General features: G+C 39.5%; 1 protein-coding gene across 6 annotated transcripts in view; it reads left to right on the top strand.

The window, feature by feature from the left end:
• The window catches only part of LOC121909861 (protein diaphanous homolog 3-like), a 191241-nt gene that overhangs the window by 124762 nt on the left and 38914 nt on the right, over nucleotides 1–27565 (top strand). For 4 of the 6 annotated variants that reach the window (XM_042430931.1, XM_042430850.1, XM_042430777.1 and 1 more), the window contains 2 exons: nucleotides 8450–8545; nucleotides 9053–9115. In XM_042430931.1, the coding sequence (XP_042286865.1) occupies nucleotides 8450–8545; nucleotides 9053–9115 (159 nt within the window). Of the gene's footprint in view, nucleotides 1–8449; nucleotides 8546–8926; nucleotides 9019–9052; nucleotides 9116–27565 lie in introns of those variants that run through there. The other 2 variants (XM_042431101.1, XM_042431015.1) reach the window with 2 other exon arrangements.

Genomic DNA, 27565 nt, shown 5'->3' with positions numbered 1-27565 from the left:
TTGGGTTGTGTTTATGTTATGGGGGCTTGTTAACATCCACTGATTTATAGTTTATGATCTGTGGATGTCATGGATGAGGTACTGCTTTGTGTCTGCAGTTATTAGCAGTCACCATATTCACAGGTAAGAAGGCTCCTACAGTACCTTTAACCCAAATTTAGGCTAAAATGCGGTATTTGAAATATTACCAAATAGCTATGTGTCAGAAAAAGTTGTCATTCTTCTTTATTTATGTCTTGACTTGAATGCAAAATAAATACAAGTACTAGTGCGTGTGTGTGAGAGAGAGAGATGTACAATGCCTGTAATATTATTCACCATTTTATGGTCTGATGAGACTGAAATGATCTTTTTGGTTGTCATACTGAACATGTTAGCCATAAGCCAAATACTGCAACTCAACAGAAAAGCACTATTCCCAGCATGAAGCATTTTGGTGGCAGCCTAATGTGATGGGGATTCACTGCAGCTGGCCCTAGAAGGCTTCTTAAGGTAGACAGTGAAATAATTACAGCAAAATCCTGAGAAATCCTACATTAGAACTGCAACTCGGGAAAGGATTTATTTTCCAGCAAGACAATGACCCCAAGCATAAAAAGCCAGAGCTACCCAGGAATGGCTTAAAAAACAATAGCAGTGTCTAAATCCAGTCCCCAATCAAATCAAGACTTTGTGATAGGACTTAAAAAAATGTTGCTCACTCACCAATGCATTTTAACAGAGCTCGAGCAATTTCATAACAAAGAATGGGGATAATTGTGGTGTGCAAATGATACAGACCTTTCTGCAGCGAATCAAAGCTGTAATTGCTGCCTGTTCTAAGTATTAGCTGAAAGGGAAAGTGAATTCTTATTTAATCAAAAACTTAGGGTTTCATATTTATTCTTAATTTACAGTAAATCAACTTGTTTTCACTTTGGAATAAAAATATCAGAGAAAAAATATCACAGTAAATCCACTTTGTGTTTGTAAACCAATAAAAAGGCGACTTAAATACTCTTTATTTGCACTTTATATTTGTGTCCTTATGTTAATTTTAATAACTCATGCATGTTTAGTTTTGTAACTCGCTCAGATTGACAGCTTGTACTTCTTTCTCTTTCCTCTGTGTTTGTAAGTGTTGACTTGTGTTTCACTGCAAACTTTTCTATTTCAGAAAAGTAGTTCAGAAATAAGAAAATCATAAGAATAAACTTAAGCCAAATTTTGTCAGAAAGGCTTATACAAATATGCCTAGAGCTTGAAATTTATTTAGATACGCTCAAATTAAGATAAAGCTAAAGGCAAACTCAGTGACATCCCCAAGAAGTGATGTTTCTGGCAATGTATGACACACGCGCGCTCATGCACACATCCACATACGTACACACAGATTGTTGGGATGAAATGAATATGTGATAGTGATTTGGCATTGTGCTGCCAACCCAGGACAGGATTTACTCACTCTCTTTCACACACTCTCACACTCTGTCTCTCTCTCGCTCAGTCTGTCTCTCAGCCTATTTATTAACTAAAGAGCTTTCTCTTTGTTTGTCAGGGAGGATTGTCCTCAATGGAGATTTTCTGTGTAATCATCTGATTATCCATCAATTCCCTAAAAAGCCCCAGAGAGGCTGCATATCCACATTATGCTGAAGGGCACAGCAATGAGAGACAGAAGAAGGAAGGGGGAGGGTTTCCTATAGGAAATGATCAAAATGGATTTTAGCTTGTTTTTAGCTAGTTTAGTTGTTGATTTGCCTTCTTGTGTATTCCTAAAGTGTACGGTTCTAACGGTACCCTTCTTATATTCCTCTGTCTTTTTGCCACAGACCGGGCTTCTACCTACACAATGATATGCAGCCTGGTTTTGTCATCTGCACTGTGTGTTCCGGTAGTCTCTGAGAGTGAGAGCATCAGCTTGCATCCATTTGCATAGAGCCCTATGGAGATTGAAATTCAGATTGAATAGGTGTTTTTTCCTCCTCCTCTAGCTGTGCCTGGCTTGCGTATGACAAATCTGTTGCATTAACTCCCAGGGTAGGCCAGGAGCGGGAATGTTTGTGGAGCGACAAATTACACATCAGAGCTTTATTTAACATTCTCTACATGGCTACAAGCGATGAACTATTAAGACGTCAAATAGAGGAACAGCTAGAGATGCACCCCTGCATGCAAATATACTAAAAGCATTGGGGGGGTGAGAGGGGGCACATCAGAAAGAGAGAGAGAAAGAAAATGAAAAATTATTTTTTCAAAGCGGGGACTTGTATACTGTATGTTCTAATGAGATATTCCTTAGAAAGGCAAAGCAATGCCTCCATATGATCCATTAGTATTATAGTGGTTCTCACTTAGTTAGCTTGCGTTTTATATTATTTTCCCTTGTCATATTTTTACAGTTATAATAACCTAACGGTTTGATCGGAATGGTACTGCTGTCTGCTGTGCCCAGTGTTTCTGTTGGCAACTATGCTAACAATAACCTCCACTGCTTGTCGTCTGTGTTCTGTAAGGTGTGCAAGGGAAGGACTCAACACAAAGCCACTTAATTATTAAATTTAATTTAATTTAATTTAATAAAAAATAATGGCCTAGTTACTATATACCTCCAGCAGACAGAAAAAATATCAGAAAAAGGAAAATCCTAAGAAATGTAACTTATATTTTTACGGTCACTATTATTCAAGATGAATTGCAAATAAAAGCTTTCAACAGTTAAATGCAACTGAATCCAAATAGCTTCCCTTATATAATAAATAGCCACTTGTCCTTTGTTACTGGCCACTGTAGTAAAAGGCACTTCTGACCTTATTCATCAGTCGTGGTGCAGAGATCAAGTTGGACTGACTTAGATTACCAATTTATTTTTCCTTTGCTTTACAGTCATTTGTCCATCATTATTCTCATTCCTATTTGAAATATATTTTACCCAGACTTTGTACTGCCAGAACATTCTGTAATAGAGCATAGAAAATACAAATGGTAAAATGTCAATGATACTGCCTTTAACTGATTGATGTAAAGCAGTGGTTCTGACCTTTTCTGCTTGCGACCCTTTAATATGAAGCAATATCTTCTTCCAAACCCTCATCATAGAGTGCATGTCAATAAGTTGTGAGCAGTGTAATGAAATGACTTTCACTTCTCAGACTGACTGACTTTGAGTAATTTTAAGAGTATTTCACAAAGGAAAAACAAACAAACAGAAAAGTTCAAAAACTAAACAGTTCTGTGTAGAAGAATTATGCTTCTTCTTATTTCCTGACACGGTTATCATCATCGTCTGAACCCATGTCTGAGTCCTGACCCCCAGGTTGTGAACTACTGCTTTAATAGTATACATATTTGCATTAGGCTTATCTGTTAATGTATGTATTTAACTGATAACATTATTTTGTCTACTGCTTGGCTAAGATGCTGATTCTTTCTGACTGGCTTATCATCAGTGACCTATTAGAATATTTATTAGCAGGTTATGATGCGTGGATGTCAGTTGTTCATTCTCTATTCATCATCCAGAGAATATTTAGTATCAGTAAAGTGGAACAGAGAGTATTCAATAGAGAGGTGGCTGACTGACCTTATTGCACCATTTGCCTTTTAAGTGTCCAAGGGAACACAGTGGTTGGCCAGCATTCATTGTACTCAGGCATGTCATTTTCTCTCCTTAGCTTTTCCATCCCAACCCAGTTGACCCTTTTTCTTGCCATGCTCTGGCCCACCTGCTATACACCGCTACAACCGGGTCATTGTCCTGATGATAAGTGCCACATCCTGTTGAGTGAAGTGGCAGGAGACATTAGCCCGGGTCTTTATGGAGGATAGACATCGAGACACTGACAGGCTGCTATTCCAGACAATGGAAAACGCCAGTCTGAACAGGCTCTGATTAAATAGATGGTGATTGAAGTTTCACTACAGACAGGGGGATAACTATAGCCTTTTCCTAGAGGTGGAAGTTCAGCTTTGTCTTGTTTCCACTCCTAGAGTTGATTCTTTTGTTTTGTGGTAGAGTAAACACCTCATCTGCTTTTGCTTATCTTCTTGCTGATCTTACCTGTACACTTGTACATCTATGTGTGTACATCTAACAACACAATACAGTATATATCCACACCTTTTTTTTTTCTTTTCTCCCAAAGATGGCAGTCAAGCTAGACCCTTCACAATAGAGCTCATTTGGCTCAGTTACTGCTTTCTTTCTTTCTTTCACTACTAAAACATGGAACTTGGAGCTTACTGTAGAGCAGCAATAAAGAAGATGTGAACACAAGGCAGACACTCTTACTATTCTTTAAATAGACATCAGTGAGGCCTAGACTGGCTTTTGAGAGCGCCTTCAGTTTTTGTGGAAGTTAAAGCAAAAAGTCACATTGCACGCCTGTCATGAGAGCTCCGATCCCAGATGCAGCAGAATAGAAAAAGGCAGGCGAATTGTGAACATCAAAGGACCAATCAGTAGCTCCGCTGCCAAACCTGGGATACCACTCTTCACTGTCCCGTTCCTCTCACTAGTCTTTGTTCTCTCGCCACATCCTCCTCAGTGCCACCTTTCACAAGCTGAATGACTGTTTCAAACCCATTTCACAGCTACTAGCTTGACTAATATTCCTCTGCCATGTGTTCCTCCTCCATTACTAGCCATGTGACAAGTCTGTGATCTCTCTCTCTCTAAGTTTGCAAGCACGTGGGTGTGAGTATATAAATATGTTTTATGATTTTCAGTGTTGGGCTGTCTGAAAGCACCCCTTGTCTACATTCTATAAAGCAGTTTTCTGTCTTGGCCTGTCTGAGTTGTTTCTGATTGATGTGTAAAATTGGACTGTTTTTGCTACCATATATTCCTGAGGCGGGAGATCTGAGTGGGTTTCGTTTTTCCTTGCCTCCTGAGGCACACATAGCGTTTCATGTTCTTGTGGGTTGGAGTCAAACGGAGTACTACACATGAAGGCACACACTACAGGTTGCAATAGATTGATCTGCTCCTTTTTGTTTGTTTTCTGTGTACTGTCTGTATTTTTGTGTATGTGTCTATGTGTGTTGTGGAGTGTAAAGCTCGCTGCCTGTGATGAATTGCCACAACAGTGGAGACAAATTTGGACGTCGAGGAGCGTTGGTTTTGCTTAGAAATCCGTGCTGCCTCTCTGCTCTGCGTAATGATGAAGAACTAGGCACATATGAGCCAGAGGAGGAGTGCAACTGTTGCAAATGAAAAGCACAAAAAATGCACACTTTTGACAAGGTAGAAAAGGAGGTGGGCCATGATGTATCCACTGTGTGTGTGTGTGTGTGTGTTTGTTTATAGTTGCAGCTTAGCGTGGGGTTTTGGTACAACCGCAGCCCACCACCCTGGGACCACCACTCTCTGCCCTCAATACAAGAGCTTAAGAGTAGAAGAGGGTTTACTTTAAGGGGACCATGTACTGTGGAGCTGAATGACAGTCTTTGTAAGTTTGCAGGGAACCCACCATGGTGCTGAATGGTATGCATAAAGGAAAAGAAGATGAAATGTTCAGTAAGCAGGCACCATGTTAAAGTGTGACTGTAGCAGTTGTGGGTAATGACTCATGAAAAAGTCCCAGAGATTGAGAAGAGCTTGTAGACATCTAACAGAAATGACAAGCTGGATAGTGAAGCTCTAAAACAACCACAAATAACCAGAAGTTGACCACTGATTTCAGTATATAATAAAAATATAAAAAACAGATTACATATTCAAACATAGACTGTACTCAATTCAGTTACAATCCGTGATGCTGGCAATAGAACGGTCTATTAGTAGCGAAATTAACCATCACTTGGCATTGGCATGAAGCTGTTATATGATTTGCCACTTTTAAAATTTTAAATAAACATTTTTACACAATATGAGACATCCTCCCATTACTGATTAAGAATGAGCATATAGCAGTTTGCTGGCCAAACTCTAGCCCTTACTTGACAGGAAACCAATGCAACAAAATATGTAAGCTCGATTAAGGAAGGAGTTATTATAGTGGATTGTGTTAGCTAGTAAATGATAAATAAAGGAAGCTAGCCTGTAATTCAGTGTATTTAAGTGCTATATAATCATATTTTGGATGCTGTACATTTGCACCCTGGGGCTCTCTCCCCTTAGCTAGCCTGCCTGGCTTATTAGGAAATTGTGTGCTTGGCTGGTCATTATTGAAGCCTGGCCCAACTCCACCTGCTGACAATATATGCCTCTTCCTAACAATATATTTACCCTGCTTCAGCCCCCTTTCCCAGTTTATGCTGTGGTATTTTGGGATTGTACTGTAGGTGTACCTCTCATCAGCAAAATTGCAAAAATATGCATGTTTGCCACACTCATGAGTGCTTTAATTTGTGCTTGTTCCCACTTTCACAAAAATAAAACCCATAGTGGTAATTAGAGTGTGATGACCTTTGACCCAGTATAGGCCCCGGTAGCATCACAAAGTCTTCTTCTTTTAGAATTAGAATTTTGTTGTGTGTGTGTGTTATTGTTTCACAGGGAATTGTCAGACAAAGTGGGAAGAGTGAGAAAAACACACACAGTCTTAATCAGAGCAATGTCTTCTTACCCCTCACCAAATCAGTGGTGGGACTCAGCAGTCACACCGTGGCTGATGGTACAGCTTGGTTTCTATCAGGCCGATGAAGCTGTAACATCTTTTCCAGCACTTCATACACTGATGAATCAGACTTATTGTAAATGTTTAAGCACAGCACACATAGTTTACTGTAATTGCGTTTGAACGTTTTAAATGTCTGGAGAATAGCCATCATTTTCGCACCTTTTTTTCAATTGCATTCAAAATCTTTACATCAAACGACTTTCTTCATCTTTGAGCAGATTCGTTGTTTTAGGAACAATAGCTTCTAGTGCAGAAGAAAATTCACTGTGGAGGTACCAAATATTAATGAGGGTGCACATTTATCTTCATCAGGAAGTGTCATCCCATTGTTCAATATTGCTGACATTGTTTGTAAAGTTCAAGTTTCATCTGCTTCTCTTTTGCATGTGTTGGATCAACTCAATTACAGTTCTTTTAAAATACAAAAAATAAAAATAGTATATTAATTGAAAATGTGCTTGTTGAAAACCATTTGCCATATCGTCTTTTTAAAATGTGAATCATTTAGTGTACTTTTTAATTGATTACATACAATAAGAATTGCAGTAAACATATTTGTGATTTAATCCTTTACCAATGGTAAAACATAAGAGTATATGAAAAAGAAAGGACCATCAGCCAATAGAACTGAACAAACTAGCATCTAGTGACTACACCAATGTGACTTTCAATCAGTGACCAGACCAGCTGTCTGGCACAGGAGGCTGTGTTTGCTTGCTGAAATGCGGTTGCACAGATCAGACTTGCTCTCTAGTGGGTTGGGTGGCTTCACTCACCGAGAATACTTAGACTCTCATGTATGGAGAATCAGTCACCTGAAATTTGTTTATTTTTCTTTCTTCTTTAACATCTTATACTGTAACACTTTTTTGAAACTTGAATGAAATACACAAAACTAAACAACACATTGAGACTGATGGACAACATACAAACAGCAGCCAGCAGTCAAATGTAATAAAGCCACCACTGTTTCTGTATTTGTTAAAACACATAATGTTTAATGCCAATGTGTGAATAGCGGTAATGTAAGTGTCCAGAGTTCAGTGGCAAACATCCCTTCACATTTGCGTGGTGTTTGAGAAAGACTTCAAAATTTATAGGCAACACAGAAGCGGTGTTAAAAAGAAAACACCATTCACATTTGCATGACAACCACAGTATAAACTTTTTATTGACATTGTGTGTTGTCCCTGAACTTTCCAATATACCTGCTATCTATTTCCTTCCCATCCACTGGAGGCTGTTTTCACTATAAATCACTAGTCAGGTCCATCATTCTGCCTCAGGTGTCAGTGCCAGGTTTTTAGCTGTACCAAAGGGCATGATTTACATGTCATATCTGCAAAGCTTTTTCCCTTCTACATGGGCATTCGGGTGATTCCCTTGCCACTACAAAGCAAGGGCTTGATGTTTTGAGTCAAGAGTATTCCACAGTAAATACTGCGAAACACCATGCTGCCTGTTTTGAAATGGAATGGCTGTACCATTTCAGTTTGACAGTGTATTGCATATTCTTCTACATGTGACTATTGATAAAGTTGACATCTTGTAATTTTTTTAGTCAGCTGTTGACATTCTCTCAACAGATTGTCAACAAAAACTTCTAACTTGTATATTTCAAAAACTTGCCTTGAGCTAGTCCTATTATGTATTGGGTATACATGTTGGCTCAAGGGTTTTAATATTGAATGTGTTATGTGTTTAATGTAGTGGCCTGTCATTGTCTGTTCCAAATTGTTGCAATGGGTATGGCAAGCCTCACCACTCAAATAAACTGCACTTTATCTGATTTTCTTTCTTTACTTCTCCTCACACCCCCTCCTTCTTTTTCTTCTTGGGTTTTTCAGAGAACGATGAGACAGGTGTGATGGATAGTTTGCTGGAAGCCCTACAGTCAGGTGCTGCATTCAGAGACCGCAGGAAGAGAGCGCCAAGACCCAGGGGTAAGTCTCATGTCCTTTACCTACATTTATACACAAAGACACACACACCAGCTTAGTACCTGTATTGACTAGAAAGACTGGACATTATATAATTCAGTGTTCTAATTCCAGTCACTTATTCCAGTCGTTTTTTGTTGTTTTTTTTTAAAAAAGCTGACTGAATTGAATGCATTCTTGGGTTCTCATGTCTTGGCTTCATTCAATTTTATTCTCAGTCACTTGCAAAATATGCTAGTTTTTTTGTTTGTACAAATGCTTGCTAGCAGTACTAAGCCAGATGCCAGAGAACATTACTGAAAATGTTTTATGTTTGGATCTCAGTAATAATGCAATACACACCTAGATTACTGTTGTTTCTGGCAATCTTAAATCCACATCCAGGAATTGAAGAATTGAGAGCTGGTGGGGCTGGTGGCATTCTTCAACTGGTGAACTCCTCCTTGTGATATTTTTGATTCCTTTTGATGAGTGTGTGTTGGCATTGTGTGTCCACTACCCTCCTTACAGATAACCAGCAGCAGACGATCAGCCCCAGCTCCTACCGCCAGGTTCTCAGGCCTGTTAACCATGGTAAAGCAAAAAATAACAATCGCATAAAGCTAAAGCCACAAGCATGCTCAGCTTTATCTTTTATCTGCTGTTGGAAATCAGCCACAACCATCGCTTGCATGAAATGCAAATTGCCTTTGACAGTTCATATGTCCTGCTTGTTTGTGTGTCCACTGACCTTTTCAGTTGTCTCTTTGCCTCTTTGTGACCTTGTGTGTGCCTTCTGAAAGTGTGAAAGGCCATTGCTAAAACAGTTTGAGGCAGTAGTGTGTGCAGAGTCTGAGATTATTTGAAAGCAATGTGTGGACTGTTCTGGTGCCTCAGTTTGATGAGGTTCCTAAATTGTTCAGTACCTGCAGCATTTTGAGTTCAACACTATGCTTTTCAATGTAGTTGTGATCTTTTAATTGTTCTTAAATCTCATGTGAAGGGAGCAACAGATGTTTATTCACATCGAAAGATGATTTAGATGTCTTAGAATTTTGTGGATAGAGTAGATAGAGTAAGTGCTGGGAAAAGTGTATCACATCTCAAGGAGAGTACTTTGAAAGGGATTAGAAAGGTTATAGTGAAATATTTATAATGACAGTTTTTTTTTTTTTTTTAACAATTCCAGAAATTTTTGGGTCCCTCCTTGTGTAAGTATGTGTATGTATGTTTGCATACCTTGTTTTTGAAGATAGGTGTGGCATGTGCTCTAAGGTCAAACATACAGTCAAAATGCTGTATTAGAAATGCCGTTCAGACTGCATATAAGGTACCTGTAGCTTAGAACATGTCGAGTGACCAATGTTATCACTTAGAAACTCTAATATTTTAATCTAAAAAGGGCAAGGGTATGTGTGTATGACTTCCTGGAAGTGACGATTGGGTGGGAAACTAATTATACCAAATTGAATTGTCCTGTATTATTCATAGTTGCAAACAGATACTGTTTAGCTGCAGCTAAAATAAACAACAACTTTCTTCTCATGTCAAAGGTTTTCTACAATCATTACGGAGGCACTTAAAATTACGCTGTAACCCTATTACCTCTTAATACTTGAAATTGGAATCCCAGTGGGCTGGGTACAGGCACACATGAATAAAATTATTCACGCTCAATCCACCCACATCATTGATGGCAATGATAAAGGGCCTTGCTCTGTTGTTCTGCTACGACTTATCTGAAATTAGATTGGAAAGGGACGAGGGGGAGGGAGATATACAGGGTGGGAGGAAAGAGACAGATAGAGGTGGCTGTAACATAAGAAATGGAGAGAAATGGTGTGAGGAAGAAAGATAGAGCCAGTTGGTAAGGGTGAAACTAAGGTATAATGTGAGAGAAAATAGTCGGAGCATTGAGACTCAGATGCTGTTTGTTCCTGTGTGTGTGAGAGAGAGAGAGACAGTAAATATGAGAGAGAACATGCCAGAGCTATGTTGTTAACAGGGGATTAGAGTAAAAAGAAATTACAGCGTGTGATGGAGTTTTCTGCTTGGTGTCCATGTTGAAAAGACCCCTTGGTGTGTTGTATAGGTAAAAATGCCCTGGAAGGTTGCTGGCCCAGCTGCCCCCTGCTGGTAGCCTCAGACATGGCCTTGTTGACTAATAAAGCTCAAGGCTTTTGCCTGTCACTTCAGGCATCATACTCACTGCCAGCCTCCCAGAGCAAACACAGCTAATTACTTTTTCTCTGCCCAGCCCCAGCACCAGCTCAGCCCTCTCAGTGCCCATTCATCTTAATTTCCCCCTCTCTGCCATCTGCCTCCTAAATAACACTCCTCCTCATTTCCCTACCATCCCATATCCCCGCTGTCTTCTTCTATACTCTCATGGCCTGACAATGGCCCTCCCCAAACATAATTGCCTGTTATTGGTATGGAGTCTCTCCACTTCTGCTGCCTCACCCCCTTCTCTCCCATTTCCCTTCCCATCTTCTCTCCTACAGAGAACCAGGCCTTAATTGCCCTGGGCTCAGTCGCTGTAGTGAGTGAAACTCACAAGACGCTCTCTGTTTAGTTGGGAGGTGATGAAGTTTAGTCAGTGGCACAAGCACTCAAACAGCTGCATTCACTTTCACACCATCCTACCACCTCCTTTTCCCACAGTTTTAAATAACCTTTAATAATTGATCTCAGGGGTGTTGCTACACTCCAGTGGAGCAGCAAAAAGAATTAAAACAGAAACATCTGCGCCAATAGATACTGTAATTAGTGTTGAAGGGGAGAAATTTGAATGGTCATTCTGAACATGCATGGTGCCATGACGTTTAGCTCCAAGGGAGCCTCAAGTGCACCAGTCTCTTGTCTGCAGATACAAATCAGATGGCCAATAGATTGTGTTCCCCTATCAGAAGACTTTGATGAGACTGTGGAGTTGTCTGATTATGGTTATATGCTTCATGGTCATGATGAGTGTTATTGCCATGCAATAGAAAATAGGATTAAAGATGCCTTGCAGTCTTCTCCACTGTTTCCTGCACACAAAGAGACGTACAGGTACATCACCCCCTCCCTCTCTTCTTTCCTGTTTTCTTCTTTCTGTACTCTTGTGTCTGAGTTGGGTCCTGGCCTGAGTTCCCAGAATTTTTCTCAGCTTCCTCCACTGTCTCTCATCTCTCCTCCTTTACCCCTAAATTGGCTCAGCACACTTAAACATGAGCCAGCAGCTAAGGTTTTTAGCTTGGTCTGCAGTCCTCCCTCAGCACACATACACACATACACGTAAAAGTACACAGACACACCTGCAGACTTCAGGGGATGAAGGTAAGCAGGCTTTGTGGTGGCTGGCCTGGGTTAGGATAAGGCTGTGGGGCTCTGGGGCTCCTCGACACTCTAAATTGGATTGGGCTCCACAGAATGATGGATCGATGGTGGTTAGCCACACAGGTGTAAGAGACTTATTGAATCTATAAAGCGGCCGTAGCTTTTTAACTGTGTCCTTCTGAAAACATCTCTCCAGGCACTGTCTGGTCATTTCAGCCTCCTTTTCAAGCCCTCATCAAGGCCTTGCTGACAGGCTGGCGTGTGCAGGTACAGGCTAAGAGGAATCATATAACTACTTTTTTTTTTTAATTGTTGTGTTTGACAGACAGTGAGAGCCTCCAAGTGTGTAAGACAGCACAACCCAGAGGAACATTAAGAATGTATTGCGTGCTGTAATGCCCTTGTCCTGGAATCATCCATTATGGACAAAAAATGTGGAGGAACAGGATCTATGAAGGAGTAAATGCCTCTGTCTTTAGGAGCAATTACTAGATGTGTTTAGTGACACCCGGCCTAACAATTATCATGTGTGATATAGCTCTGAACTAGAGCTTGAAATTGATGTAAAGGTCATTTCACAAAGCCAGTGAACCCTTTACCAAATGAAAACAGGAGTTATTTTTCCTTACTTGCACTTGAAAGCATTAAGATTTCCCCCCTAAAAGCAAGCCCTGAGCTATTGGAAGTCTTGTGTGGTATGTATTTGCAGAGTCAACTTTATGACCCTTTCTGCTGAATTTATGTTTCTGTATATAATGTTGGATCCCTGGTTCACGCAGGCAGCTATTCAGTACAGACTTTAAATGGCTTGGGTATAGGTGCAAATGGTGGTAGGAGATGACTAATAGGCTTAATTTGAGACTCAACCCACGGTGTCTTTCAGACATTGTGCTGCAGAGAATCATTAAGATGAAACTGGGGAGAGTGTGAAGTTGAAATGAAAGTCAAAAAAGTAGGATAAAAAAAGGAAGTTTGTTTCCTCCTATCTCTGTGTGTTCTGTGTGCTCACATGTGAGACAATTTTGTGAAAAACTAGCAGTGAGAGTCAGCCACTGTAGCTTCCAGAGGCTGGCATACTCTTGTGGAATCTTCTGTTAGATGCTTGCTTTTTTGATTGGGCCTCTTATAGACTGTGATATGTGGATTCCACTGCAGGCTACTGTATCCTGCAGATTGTGTGTGTTTTCTCATTCCTCTTTCACATTTCTGTCTCTTCATATCAGTGTCAATTATGGGAGAAAGCTTTCCATCCTTCCAAACTTCCTCAGTCTACTCTTTACTTTTTGACTTGTTTTGTCTTCACTTTATATCTCGTCCCTTGCCTTGCTGCTTTCCCCCAGACATGACATAAGCAGAAAAGGAAAGGGTTATTAAATCATTTCAGTGAGCCCAAGACAAAAAGAGAAGCGCAGACATTTTCCTCCCTAGATCTATTTGAATTGATGCTACACGTCACTGTTTCAAAAGTGTAACTGTAAAAGTTGCTGATTTATCTGCATGTGGTCATAATATATCATCCACACATCACGTACGGCCCGTGCGCTTTTGTGACAGATTATTGCCAAAGAGCTTCTGTTCCCGAACACTGAGTGCTCACTCTCCCTCTTTCACACATACACACTCATGCATACATGCATAGAAATTGTCAGCTTAAACCCTGCAGGCAAAAGGCCACTTCTGGATTGGGGCATTAGCAGCATCTAAGACTCGGACAGGTGTACTGCTCTCTGTATTCATGTCCACAATCGTCCGGCCACTTGGAGTCAAAGCGTCTCTCTCATCGCCACATTTTATTGGTGGTTTAGATGTTTAACTGTTCTTATAGACAAAGGCATATCCAGATGGGAAAGTGTACCTTGACCTGCCTTTGTCTGTCTGTCCGAAGTGCTGTACTTGGTGTGTGTGTGTGTGTGTGTGTGTGTGTGTTTGTGTGTGTATGTGTGAGCACGTTTGAGCCTGTGCACACATGCATTGAACAGATGGAGCAAAAGGGCACCTTAACAAAGTGGCTAGTGTAATTAGGTCCAGCCTGTGCAGTGAGAGATGTGGAATAGTAATTGAGGAATGTAGAGAGCAATAAAGAGAAAAGATTTTTTTTCCCCCCTTTTTACGTTTATTCAATTTTCACTGTGAACAATACTCTCTGTTCCAGGAATGCCCTGCTGCAAGCTCACATAGTCACAGTCACACATGGAAGCTGGCCAGTACAGTCTGATCTGTCGGCCACTTAGGAGCTATACTTGTGTAGTTGGTTATTAATTGTCCCAGATTCATTCAGCTGGTCTGGCATTTGAACCTGCAACCCATGGTCACCACTCTTCTCTGATTTTTTTGCAACTGCTGCCCTTGAGCAGGGAGCACCTAGTGTCTATATTGGGATAACTGAATTGCATTTATCTGAAAAGACACCATGTGCCCTATGTGTAATACAAAAGGTGGGTAATATGAAATAAGTTCCATCTGAAAACTTTTGGTTAGAAATTATGGTTTTGCAGGTGATATGTTACACAGAGGGATCGTGATGCTGTTTACTTGTATGTCACTTTAGAGGCAAAGACATAATAATAAAAAATGTCTTTTAATGGCTCCCACTCGTGCTGTTACAGGAGCCCTGAATATTCAGAGACCTTTTCCAATGAAACATGCTGAATTTTGATGCACACACATTGAGTTGTGTTTAAACTAATAATGATTGTGTTAGCCTATGCTAAGAGGGCAAGCTTAAAGCAGCTCTAGAAAATATACCATTGTTCACAGTATTGTAATATCTGTAATCCATGCCCAGTCTAAAATGGAAGAAAATGAGAAAGTGGAATGGTGTGCAATATATACACTTGACTAGTTGGAGAGGTCAGTGTAATGGATGAGAGTAGAGTGGACACACATACATGTATGCACACACACACACAGACACTGAGATCAACTGTGCCCACTCAGTCCTAAATAGAAAACAGATGATAACGAATACCTCTGCACTCTGCTCCATGTCGCTCGGCTGTACATCCCACGTTTTTAGCCAAGTCCTAAGCCGATCAGGCTCCTCAGATATCCACTTTTAGCTGGATTATGAGGAAGCTGGCCTGTAATAAAGGCTGTGGATCGTGAAATAGAAAGTGGTGTTCAGCATGTCGAGTCAAGGACCCTAATCAGCCCATTCACACTAGCTCAGGCCCCAAACAGCAGGTGAAGCTGCTAATGTGGAATTGCTATTCAGACGGCTTTGGAGATCCTCCTCGTTTTTCCTTTTCACATGCATGCTGTCTCAACTTTTGCCTACCCTGATGTACACCTTATGTTTCTTAGGAACAGATGCAGGAAAGCCAGTGGGTGAAACGTTTGAAGATTTATAAGGCATTTAGTTTAAAGTCTTAAGACTATTTTTATCCCTTTCAAATCTGTTAATTTGTCATTGTTTTTTCTCTCTCTCTCTCTCTCCTCCTCCCTCTTTCTTTGTCTGTCCCTCTCTCTCTCATGAACCTGTTATATACAGTGACTGAGACTAGGCTCTTACATAGTACTCTAGTTAATAATGCAGTTAGAAATGAAGTCATTTTCACCATGGCTTTGTGCTAATTAAATTTTACAGCAGCCTTATCGCCCAGCCACACACATTCCTGGTCCTCCCACATTTACCAATGCCAGCAGCCATATCACATAGCCGTCAGGGAGAGAAAGAGCTAGGGAGATTATTATATGAACTTATGTTGTTATGGGAGGGAAATGAGTACTATCTACCCTTAATATCTATGCCCTCTACAAAGGGAGGTGCTTGAGTTCTGTCTCTTTGGTAATACCTTTGGTAAAGGAGCATTAGAGGTGCCTGAGAAACATTTTTCCCACTCTTGCCACAATTCTGCTTCCATCTTGTCAAACATTTATGTTATTCCTTTATTTGTTTATGTTTTCAGCAGGCTGGCTGTGTGGTTTTGTGCTCCAGGCTAACATTTGTGACTGGTCACATCGTGGGCCTTGGGAGAAAGAAGCCACATCTCTGTATGCATGTGTTGCTATGGTTGCCACTAAGCTGTGTTGACTCAGAGGTAACACAGAGAATTTAGGTAGGAGTGATGAAAGGGGGATAATGAATAGTTTAAAATTCAACTCACTTTCTTGCAATAACCAATTTGTAAACAGTCCCATATACAGATATCATTCTCTGGAGCACCATACTCATACTGAAATAGGAACAAACACCAAGGCTCCTGTTGTTGATGATTCCCAGGACCACTTTAGTCTGTGGTGATAAAATGATCTCATTCTTCCAAACTACCTCATCTCTCTGTCTCTCTCCCGCACTGTCATTTCTGCTGCCACTCTACCTGATATGTGTCTTCTCACTGATCCAGAAGCTCTAAGTGCAGCGATAGGAGTTTCCACTCCGATAGAACAGGAAGGCCAGCCCTCAGGCAGCAGGATCTGTTTGATGCTGGATTCCCTTTAGACAGTGGGATTTGGGCTTTGCTGATCTGCTATTATACCACCCTTTTATACTCATACACATGATTGAATTTTTAAAAGAATCAAAGTTATGTTTTGTTAATGGAAGGATATGCCCTCTGAATGATAATTATACATCTGTATCTGTCAGGGGTAAAGCTGTGACTAGCTCTGGTTCTGACTATATACTTGTACCATATGACTGCTTACAAACGTCTTTGAAGTATTGGCCCCAAATCAATTAATTAGATTTACAAACTGTATGGATCTAATTGGAGAAAGATGTTTTTTTTTTTTTAATAAAGACTGACTGACTCATTATTATGCATCTCTTCAGGAGAGTCTCCTAATTTCTCCCACAAAAAATATTTTTTTTACCAGCTAACTTCTTATTTTCTGGTTTACAACTATCAACTTTTTTGAAAATGAAGAATGATTTAAAATTCTGTTTTAGGAAGAAGAAAATCTTGATAACTGGTATAGTAGCTTTTGAAAATTGAATAAAGAAGAAATAGAAGTTGATAAAGCTTTTATATATTTAACAAGAAACCTTATTGGAATAAGGAGTTCAAGGAATTATGGCAGTCTATGCATAAAGCTGAAATCTTCCCCAAGCAAAATTGGGAAAATCAACTGGAGTTCAAAATATACCAAATGAAATACTAAAATCACCCAAATTATTTGATATTTTGTGCGAGTTATTTAAAACATGTTTTGAATCTGGCAAAATACCATCTATGTGGCTTAAATCTATTACAAATTCAATACCAAAATCCCAAAGTGAGGACCTCAGGGTTCCATTAAATTACAGAGGTATCAGCCTAATGAGCACAGTTTACAAGCTATACTTAATGAGAGACTCATGTTGTATCTAGAGAAAAAAATCACTCCTCATGGAAGAGCAAAATGGGTTTCGTAAGTCAAGGTCATGTCTTGATCATATCTTTGTATTATCTACAATTATAACAAACAATGTTAGTGAAAACAAGTCAACATATGAATGCTGTATTGACTTTCAGAGGATTTTCTATATGATCAATAGGGCTCTTTTACCTTATAGACTTATTGAGTATGAGATGAATGGAAAATTCTACAGGGCTCTAAAAGCTCTCTACAGTGAGTCAATAGCGTGTCAGATTGAATGAGTATCATACAAACTGCTTCCCAACCTCAATCAGGGTTGAAACAAGGTGATGCTTTGTCCCCCACACCGTTTGCAATTTATATAAATAATGTGGCCAAAGAAATTAAATCTTGTGGGCTAATGTGTAGAAGGGAGGTGATAAGTATTCTTCTGTATGCAGATGACATAGTTTTACTATCGCCATCCGAAGACAAAATGCATCAGATGCTCTCCAGCACTGAGTGTTGTAAAAAATGGAGACTGTTTATTAACCAACCAACGCAGACCATTAGAAGTTGAAAGTCTCAACAGCTTGATTAAAAATATTTTTGCATTTGTAGTACCCCCTAGTGGTTGAGTGGTTGATTTTCAGAGTATGTTTCAGGTACTTATATGGACATATCCTGCAAGTTTTGTGATGATTGGCCCAATGGTTGTTGACTTTGGTCTACTTATGTACTGAGTCACGCCCTCAGTAGTGATCCACAGAAAATTTGGTAGCAATCGGACCTATGGTTTAGGAGGAGATGTCAAAAAGTGTGTTTTTCAAAAAATTCAAAATGGCGGAAAACCTATCTAGACACAAATGGGTGTGGTTCAAGCCCTTCGGTCTTGAACTCCTAATAATCCACTCTAGAAAACCCTCATTTACCTGCTGTACTCACCGGTTTAAAGTTGGATCACATAAGCTGAATTGTGCAGACTCATATAAATATATCTCAGTTTTCTATATTGATGAACATATGAATGTCATAAAAGACGTTAAGGTTCTTGCTGAATCAGCAGGTAGAACTCTGGGAAGAATCATTGGTAAAGGAAAAATTTGAAGGATATGAGTTTGCAAACACACTCTACACTGTTTCAAACTTGTGTGTGTCCTGTGCTTGATTATACTGCTGTGGTTAGGGGCCTTAGAAATATCTCTGTGTGAATCAGTGCGAAACAGTGCTATGGTTTCTGGGTGTGCACAAAAATGGACCAAAGTTGGCTATAGTGGGGGACATGGAATGGGAATTGTGAGGCTCGTTGGAAGATATGTGTTGTTCAGTTTTGGAATTGGTTACTTGATATGGAAGAAAGTAGGTTGACGAGACAAATATTTATCTGGGATAAACAAATTGTTGGTTCTTGGTCTAGAGATGTGTGCACTTTGTTCTGCAACTCTGGGTTTGTTGAGGCTTTTTTTAATAATAAAACATTGGTTTGTTTAGAGAGTCTGTGTTAGCCAAGGACAGAGGGCAGTGGGCTGACAATATATGGACTAAACCAAAACTGCATATTTTTACAATGATAAAAACTGAATATGGTATGGAAATTTATGTTGTATATGATTTGTCCAAAAAGCAAAGATCTGTATGTGCCCAGCTGAGATCTGATATTTTACCTCTGACTGTTGGAACTGGATTGTATGTTAATCTAGAAGAGGAAAAGTGGATTTGTCCGATATGCTGCTAAATGATATAGAAAATGAGTCCTGTTTTGTTTTCTACTGTCCTTTTTATTGTGAACTGTGCAATGCTTTGTTTAGTAAGATAAAAATACATATTGATTTTGTAAATATGGATGATGCACAAACACTGAGTTGGCTGTTCACATATGAAACATATAAATTAGCCAGTTATCTGGAGAAAGCCTGGGAGACAAGGAAAAAAGCTCTTTATCGAGATAGTCTGTAGATATGCAACAGTTCTTTATGTGAACAGTTCATTTGGGATTTTTGTTTTGTTTTGTTTTTATTTTGTTTGTGTTTCTTCTCCTTTTTCCCATATGACTTTTATATGCAATACATAAGATGTGTGTTTTGTAAAATAGTGGTCTCTTGTCATCCTAAGGGGATGGGCCAAATGTTTGGCATGACACATAAAAATAAAAAACCAACACATACATTCATTCATTCACACATTTGACTGTATACAGCCACATGCATTCACTTTAGCACATACACACGCCCTTGTAGACACTTAGCCTTGAGGCACAGGACCATGTATGTGTCTCTGGCCTCTGAGCTAAAAAGCTTCATTAGTCTGGCACTAGCTTTGATTACCATCCTTGGGGGTACAAATTAGCAAACAAGCTCAAGTGATCCTGTGAAGAAATACTCACTCTAAGACTTTCTGCAGATGTATGAACACTTCACAAACATGTGATTTTCCCTGCCATTCAGGAGATGACAGATTTACCTTTGAATCGAATTTGGTTGAAGTCTTTTTAGTGACGATTCTACCAAAGGTAACAAAGAACATACAGAAATGAAAAAGGATCCTTTTGTACCTCACCTCATGTAAGTGTATGCAATTACTGTATGTCTGCGTTTGTGTGTGTATTTGTTTTGTTTGTGCTTGTGAACATGTGCGTCACAGTACTCTAGCACATGCATCTCGGTGTGAATGGGTTCATTCACTGCCTCAGTAAGGGCGTTGATGTGTGGAGATGTAGGTTGTGAATGTGCATTGTCCGAGACTGTTTTTCATTCAGGTGAAAATTCCTAGAGCTGCTGCCTACTCTATAATAACCATACTTGACATTTCCCTCTCCTCCAGCCTGTGGAGACTAGCAGATGCTTTCGATTCCAGTTGAACCCATTAAGGCCTTCTCTTCTCTACTGCATCCACTGGCCTGTCCTTTGGCAGGGCCCTTCTGAATGTCAAAACTCACTGTTTAGCATCACAATAAAGCAGATACGGGGCAGAGGAGTAAAGGAAAGGAAATGGCTGCTAGCTGGCAAAGGGCACGGACAAAAAGATTATTTTAAAAAGCCTGCCATTGCACACTCAGTGCTGCATAGCCAGGCTTGTTTTTTTCTGTTTTTGAAACATTTTCATGTTCTTAAAAAAAGCAATAGAATATTAATACAAACACACGTTTTTATAAAGCAGCTGACTTCCACTTTGTCAGTAGTGTAGGTGAATCTGTGCCAAAATATTTGTTGTTTTTTTCATAGTGTTGGATCAGTTCCTTGTGCCGCACTACTGACTTGTGTTTTGAATGCCTGATCCTGAGGTTGTACAGTTGCCTCACTCAAATTATGGACAATTTTGTTTTCTAGAAGAGCCCTAGACTAATCGTTGATGATTTTGGGCCCCATTTTAACGATCTAAAGCACACGGTCTGAAGCGCATGGTGCAATTGCATTGAGGGTGTGTCCAAATCAGCTTTTGCTATTTTCACGGCGGAAAATTGGTTGATGTGCCAGGCGCATGGTTCAAAGGGGTTGTCCATAGTCTCCTAATTAATCATGGGTGTGTTTTCAGCATAACATGCAATAAACCAATCACAGTGTCACCTCCCATTCCCTTTAAGAGCCAGGTGTGCTTGCACCTGGCCGGATTGCTATTATGATGGCGCATTTGCCAAGTAGTAAGAAGGAGCACTTTTCTGCAGAGGAAACGGATCTGCTTGTGCGCAAAGTGAGAGCAAACGATCCATAACGAGCACACTGCTGCTCCTGGACCCTCCTGTGGTTCCAGACCACCAGTTTAAGATCCTGTCCATTAATTTGTCGCCAATTTATCTTCATTTGGTTTTTGAAAAGGTTTGTTTTTTTAAATTACAGCTTTAGTTTCTTTAAAATCGTTTTGTTTAGTCATGGAGTGACAGGTCAAATCAGCAGGGTTTTAATTGCTGAAAGTATGGAAACCTGATCACTGTACTCTCAAAAATTTTGAAGAATATTTGTTAAATATTGTTGTTAAATCATTGATTTTAATCATGTAAAGAATCATCAACACAGTTATCAGGACTTGATCAGCTCTCCAAGGATCTGATCCGGCTGCTGGCAGCAGCTAGAAGCTGTGCAGATTTATTTCCTTTGTGAGTTTAATAATTGTTTTCACCTCATTTATTTCCTCATGTGTTCCTCATGTCATCGTGTATTGATGCAGCAGGAAAGTCGATCTGTGTCTGATCCGTTGTTGTCCGTCTGTTTAAATACCTACATGTATTGCCACGATTTGGTCAAATAATTAAACAATTTAATCCATCATTACTGCGATTAGTTAATTCTGATAAATATTATGACTAAGCATTATGACATATATTTTTTAAAATATATTAACATACACAATAACAATCTTTCACATTGTAATCCTTTTATTTACCTTTTGCATGTTTGTGCCTGCTGCGCGTCCTGTGTGTGCAAGCAGAGTGTATGTTGTGCACCCGCCTGTGTAGGTGCATATTACTGTCTTGATAATGTGCCCTTAAAATAACAGTGAAACATTGCACCATTGACTTTAGACCAGGTTTTTGTTGGTCAATAGCGCAATCGCTCTCTGCTGCCTCAAGATAGCAATGTGCCGACAATGCGCCTGACCACACCTTACTTTTAGACCAATATGCCCATGGGCGCAAGTGCCATTGCTATTTTAACAACGTGGGCGCTGGATGGGAAAATGACAACTGCGTCGGCCCTTTATGTTGCTTTCAACCTGCAGACCAGCTGCATATCCACAATATGATCAAAGGCAATGACAAGTCTCCAGTCTCTATTAGACTAAATTTTCATGTGGTCAGTTAGAAACTTTGTTGTGCCTGTTATTTGAAATAGTGCTTACTTGACTTTGATTCTCAGTCTTTTATCTTAAAATATCTGGCTCCAAATTTCACATAACTACATTTTTTTTTTTACATATAATTTTCATTCACTGCTACTAATGAAGGAAAAATTGTAGGGGATAGTAAAACATATTTTGTAAACAAGCTATATTAATTACCCTTAATTAATTAATCACATTGGAGCCCAGTGGGAATAGGGGTTAGAATTTGTAACAAATTCAAAAGAAAAAAATGATTGACGGAATATAATGAATAATTTAGGGATTTATGCAATAATCTTTAGAAAACTAAATGATACAATAATGATAACTTTAACTCTTAATGCAAGTTTTGATTAAACGGAAAACATAATAATCCTGCCCAGTAGACTTGATAATTGTTTTGGTTTTCAGACTGCAGCGTCTCTGGCTAGCCTTGATTTGTGTACAAACCTGATTATTTTTCTAAACAGGGAGGTAATTAGCCTGGCTAGTTTGAATGGTAATTACAATGTCAGACAAGGCTGTCTAAATGTATTTCACAGATAGTTCTGTGTTTGTCCACACAGGCAGCCACATACAGATACTCACACTGGTATACACACAGATTCTGCTCAGCATGCAGGAACACCTCTAGCCAAACACAATTATTTATAACATTTGTTTTGATATAACACACCTCACATTTGCAAACTAAAATACAGAAAATTGCTCATTTGATTCTTCAGAATAAAATTTTTCTGATACCGGCAAAAACGAGCAGGTTGAGCAGGGATGTCGGGATGTAGCTGATTATACTGGCTTTGCTGCTTTGTGTACCTCATTACTCTCACTTTGAGTTCCGTCCATAATTCCCTTTCTGCCGATGCAACACACACAGTGGGGAGTTTCTAAATGCTGCCAGAACTACGTCATTTAATTGTCTTCCAAAGCACAAATAAAGACATGCATATGTGGCCATTCCCCAGTTAAATCTTGCCTCATGATCTTTGCTTATTTCTAATATATCCTTTGGCTTGGATAAGAAGTGAATAAATTAGATACAGTGTGTTCTGCAAAAGCAAATACCCAACATCAATTATCTACACAGCATTGCTACAGGCCTTTATGGACAAGAGGCTGGGGCACTTTGTTTCTCAATTTTGTGAACAATGTTGCTCAAACTAACAGCATTCCCTAGGTACTTAGATGATGATACTGCTGCGACTCATCCTCTTTTGATGACAATGACACTCTTGTAGTATGTGTGTGTGTTTATATATAGTATACAAAATGAGTCTGAGGTGAGCAATCAGTTCTTCTGGCTTGCACCTGGTAGCTCTGTAGACGACATAGCCCCAGTGCGTGACTTGATTATTTTTCTAGAAGGTGTGCGACATCTTCCAGTGACATCGCTACATCAGTGACGTTCACAGGCTATACTGTGTACATAACCCCTTAATGCACAAAATCTGTATTGCAGTACACCAACCTCAATGTTATCAGAATCATTAATGTTGGGATTACAGTCATGCTTTTAACAAATATTTAACTTTTGTTGACAAAGAATGTTTCACAAATGGGAAATGGACCTTTCCTGATTGATTATAAAAGGGAAGCAGAAGGCTCATGTGAGGTCTTTGGGAGCAAACATTGGCTTCTCAGCCGTGCTACTTAGAGTAGACTACAGTGGAAAAAAGATAGTACCTAAACCCTTATTTGCCCTAGCCAAACACATAAACTTGAAGTGGCCCTTGGATCACATCTTTCCTTATTGTTCTCTTCTTGTTACATGGACAAAGTGTAAGACTGGTCAGCCTGCATGGGCTCAGAAATGTGAAAGGGTTAATGAACAAGGCTTATCCACCTAGGAGGGTTTTAGAGAGAAGAGGCTGGCTGCCTGTAAATCATCCATCAGCCTTTCCCGTGAGCTGAGCCAGAGCTCTGACAATGGAAGGTGTTTGGGTTACAGCAGAGGGGACATGATTTATCAGGGAGGTGAGTGATTATGCGAAGTCTCTGTACGTGAGAGACGGGCAGAACTAAAAGATGATACCATATCGTTTCATGAAACATGCAAAGAATAGTCCATGGGTGCCTGTGAAAAATAGCCACATGAAGACACTAGATAAATGAACTGTGGGTGTGTTTAAGTTTGAATAGAGAACATTTTAAAGAGTTCAGCTTCAAATGGACTGTGTCTTCTAAAATAACTACATATAATAGCCCGCGAGTGCTAAAACTATTTTTAATGACTTGATGTTATTTTCTAACTAATTACTATAATCATTGGCCTTCCTGCTTGTCACTCTGCTGTGTCACATTTAAAAACATCTTGCTTGGAAAGAAACGACAAAATGTAGCACTTTTTCCCTTTTAATGGATAATTATCTGTCTCAGGTGTTAGAGAGGGGAAAATGATGAGCACCAAAATAGATCAGGGAAAAAGAAAAGTCTCTGATCTCCTTTCCTGGCAGTGTAGTGGAATCAAATAATGAAACACTTAACGTTAAACCACTGCGCTTTTCATGTGCAAATTCAACTTCACACATTGGCAGTTCACACTGACTCTGTAGATAACTGGTTTGGATCTTACTTATGTCATCTTTTTTATTAGATGTAAGTCATTATCTTTTGTTTTGTCCCAGTTCTCAAGACTGCGAAGGATTCATACTTCAATGAAAGGGTGTAAAGGAGTTGACATCCACTTTAATAGGCTAAAATGATCCACTTTGAAGATCCAAACAAAGATGAATAAATATCAACAAACAATGACTAGAGACCAGCTCACCTCTGTTACAGCTTTATTAAGTTTCCAGAAGTGGTCGATAGATGCCTAGCATACAGAGACAAAGAGTGAGAGAGAAAGGTATGGAGATGAAATAATACACTATGTGGTGATGCATCTGTGTGGGGACTGTTTGTCTATGTAGTATATTTCTTTATGGAGCCCTTTCAACAATGTATGCTTTAACAGTTTTCCTGGTTTTTCAAATAGTGAAGGAGAAGTAGTATGTAGCTTTTACCCCCTCAGGCATAGCCTTAAAGTTTAGAGCATATATCGTCTAATCCCAAATTACTGCATTGCATCCACAAGTAGAGTTTCCTGCTTCACTAACACATTGTTGGTCCCACTAAACAATGTAGACCATTGTTCCATACTGTAAGGTTCTTGACATGGATTTTGGATTAGGGGTTGACTGATTATCAGATCCGCTTTTCAGCATTTTTATGATTATTGGAATCATTATTATTTTTATCCGATTGCCAATATGCACTACTTTGGCTCTGATACAGCAGCCTCTGTCTGTAGTCACCATTCTGTGGTCTCGAGCAATGTCCCACCCACAGCACTATCTGATTGGTTACACGTCACGAATAATAGCCTATCAACCCTGAAGGCTGTGCATGCTGCTGTGCCACAGAAAGCACAGAGAGGCATCTGCAGACTGGAGCAGCTTCAGGGAGTGAGCGCAGCTGTGTTTCGAAGGTAAGGCAGCAGAAGTTGCAATAAACATCACACCTCTACGCTGAAGTTTTTAAAAACACCACAATCATATGATCTATTTCTATGATGACAAGCATGCCCAGTTTCCCAGTTACACTTCTGAAAATACCTAAATAATGCCCTTTGTTGCAGTGATATAATGTAAGTTGAGAGTGATGTTGAGTCTTGTAGAGCTAACTTGAATGTCATAGCAAACGTCAACAAGTTTGTTGAGCCATAATTTAGTCACAAAAAAAAAGATAGGCTATAATGTTATTTCTTGCACGTCATTTACCAGAGCCAGTCATACTCTCAGTCTCAACCCATGACTACAAGTAATGTTACTGAAGTGTGTCCTGAAGCTGACTCTCTTTCTTGTAACTGTTAGAGACGTGCAGGATCGTTGTTAGAGATTTTAGACGTGATGGAACTGTATCTAAGGCCTGTGTTTATCCATACACAGACTACATAGATGGTGTACAGTTGTCAGAGTTGAACAGTCACTTCTATTTCTATTGTACTTATTCAGCTATAGTAATCATTAGTAATGAAGTAGCCTAGTTTGAAATGACAGGTTCCCTGTTGTCACATGTTGTTAATATATAACATTTAAACAGTGGTGGAATTAGTACTCAGATCCTTTACTTAAGTAAAAGTATCAATACCGCAATGTAAAAATACTTAATTACAAGTAAAAGTCTTGCATTTAAAATCCTACTCAAGTAAAAGTACAGAGGTATTACCAGCTAAATTTAAAAAACATAGTTCTGCCACATAAAATTGTTTTCACACCTGTTTTGGAAAAACAGACGTGAAAATTAGCAGATTTTTAGGTGACACAAATATGCCAGGTAACATCTGACAAGAAGCTGCAATTTGCAGTTTCTGTTAGCTGCATGCTCATTTGTGCAGAAAAGTAATTTAAACAAAAATTGAAGGAAAAATGGCTCAGTAGACAGGAGCCTTATGGATCGTGAAGTCCATGAAACCATTGTTTGTTCTTGCATTATATCGATAGATAGTTATTTTTAGATGTAGTTCCCACCTCTGAGACCAGTTTTCTTCTGGAGCTCAACTTGTTTCCATACCATACAAGACAGCTTCAGATTGTGTATACATATTTGAAAAGATGAGGATCAAGGACTTTGCCAGTCTTGTATCTGACCCACTTGCACTTATAGTGCATAGGCAGAACCCTTATGTGTAGGGTGGGCTTGTGTAAGCTCTCTCTTATTTGTCTAGAACAGCTGAATCCTGGCTTTTGTTATATAGTGTATACGAGCTTCGGATTTAGGCATAACATTTGCACACAGGTAAAGCAGTGGTCTTTTTTCAGAATTGCATCATTATTAATGTATATTTTGTGTAACATACCAATCCAACTTGTTTGAGTTATAGGTTGTTTTAGAGTCTCAACGAATACACACACATACATCAACTAACCGATTATTGTGCCTTAAACAACAACCAGTTTCCATACAACAGAAATGTCTTCTTTTGTCTTCTTTCTCCTAATTTTGCCTCTGAAGGGTGAAAGGCTCAATTGAGCTATATCACAAAAAAATTAAACACCCGTCATGGGGGCAAAAATTTCAGAGATGGATATCCCAAATCTCAGCATAAACAACTGAAACTGTCTGCCACTGGCATAAGTGGAAAAAATGTCTTCTTGTAATTTGGGTGAACTGACCCTTCAAGGGGAGTTAGAGCACAATTCTTTTGAGTAAAGATGTCCTGACCTTCTGCTTTGTTATATGGTTGTGTACTGCATAACCGATAGGTGTTTCTGGGTAGGCATAGAGGATCATAATGGAAAATGAAAAGGAGAAGGAAAGGTACATGGATGTTGAGCTCAAAGTAAAAAAAAAATGGAATAAACAATGTCAAGAGACAGGTGTCTATTTCTCTTTTTTTGTCACTCTTCCCTCCCTCTCTCTCTGGCTTTCTCTGTCTCTCACTCTCGACTGATGAAATTGCCAATGATTTATAACAAATGTCAGTGGCAGGCGCAGCAGACTGCTGTTTTGTCCCTGTCAGAGCCAAGTAGAGCCTGAGGTAGGCAGCTTTGCTTATCAATCAATGCCTCTCTCCTCTCTTCCACCACCACTGTCAGTACAAAGCTTACTGGATCACCAGCTCTCCAAACCCAGGACCAACATGGTTGT

This window comes from Thunnus maccoyii, chromosome 1, assembly GCF_910596095.1.
Source record: "Thunnus maccoyii chromosome 1, fThuMac1.1, whole genome shotgun sequence".
Classification (NCBI taxonomy): Eukaryota; Metazoa; Chordata; class Actinopteri; order Scombriformes; family Scombridae; genus Thunnus; species Thunnus maccoyii.
Note: the sequence above shows the minus strand (reverse complement) of the source record. Positions and strands in the feature narration are given on the sequence as shown.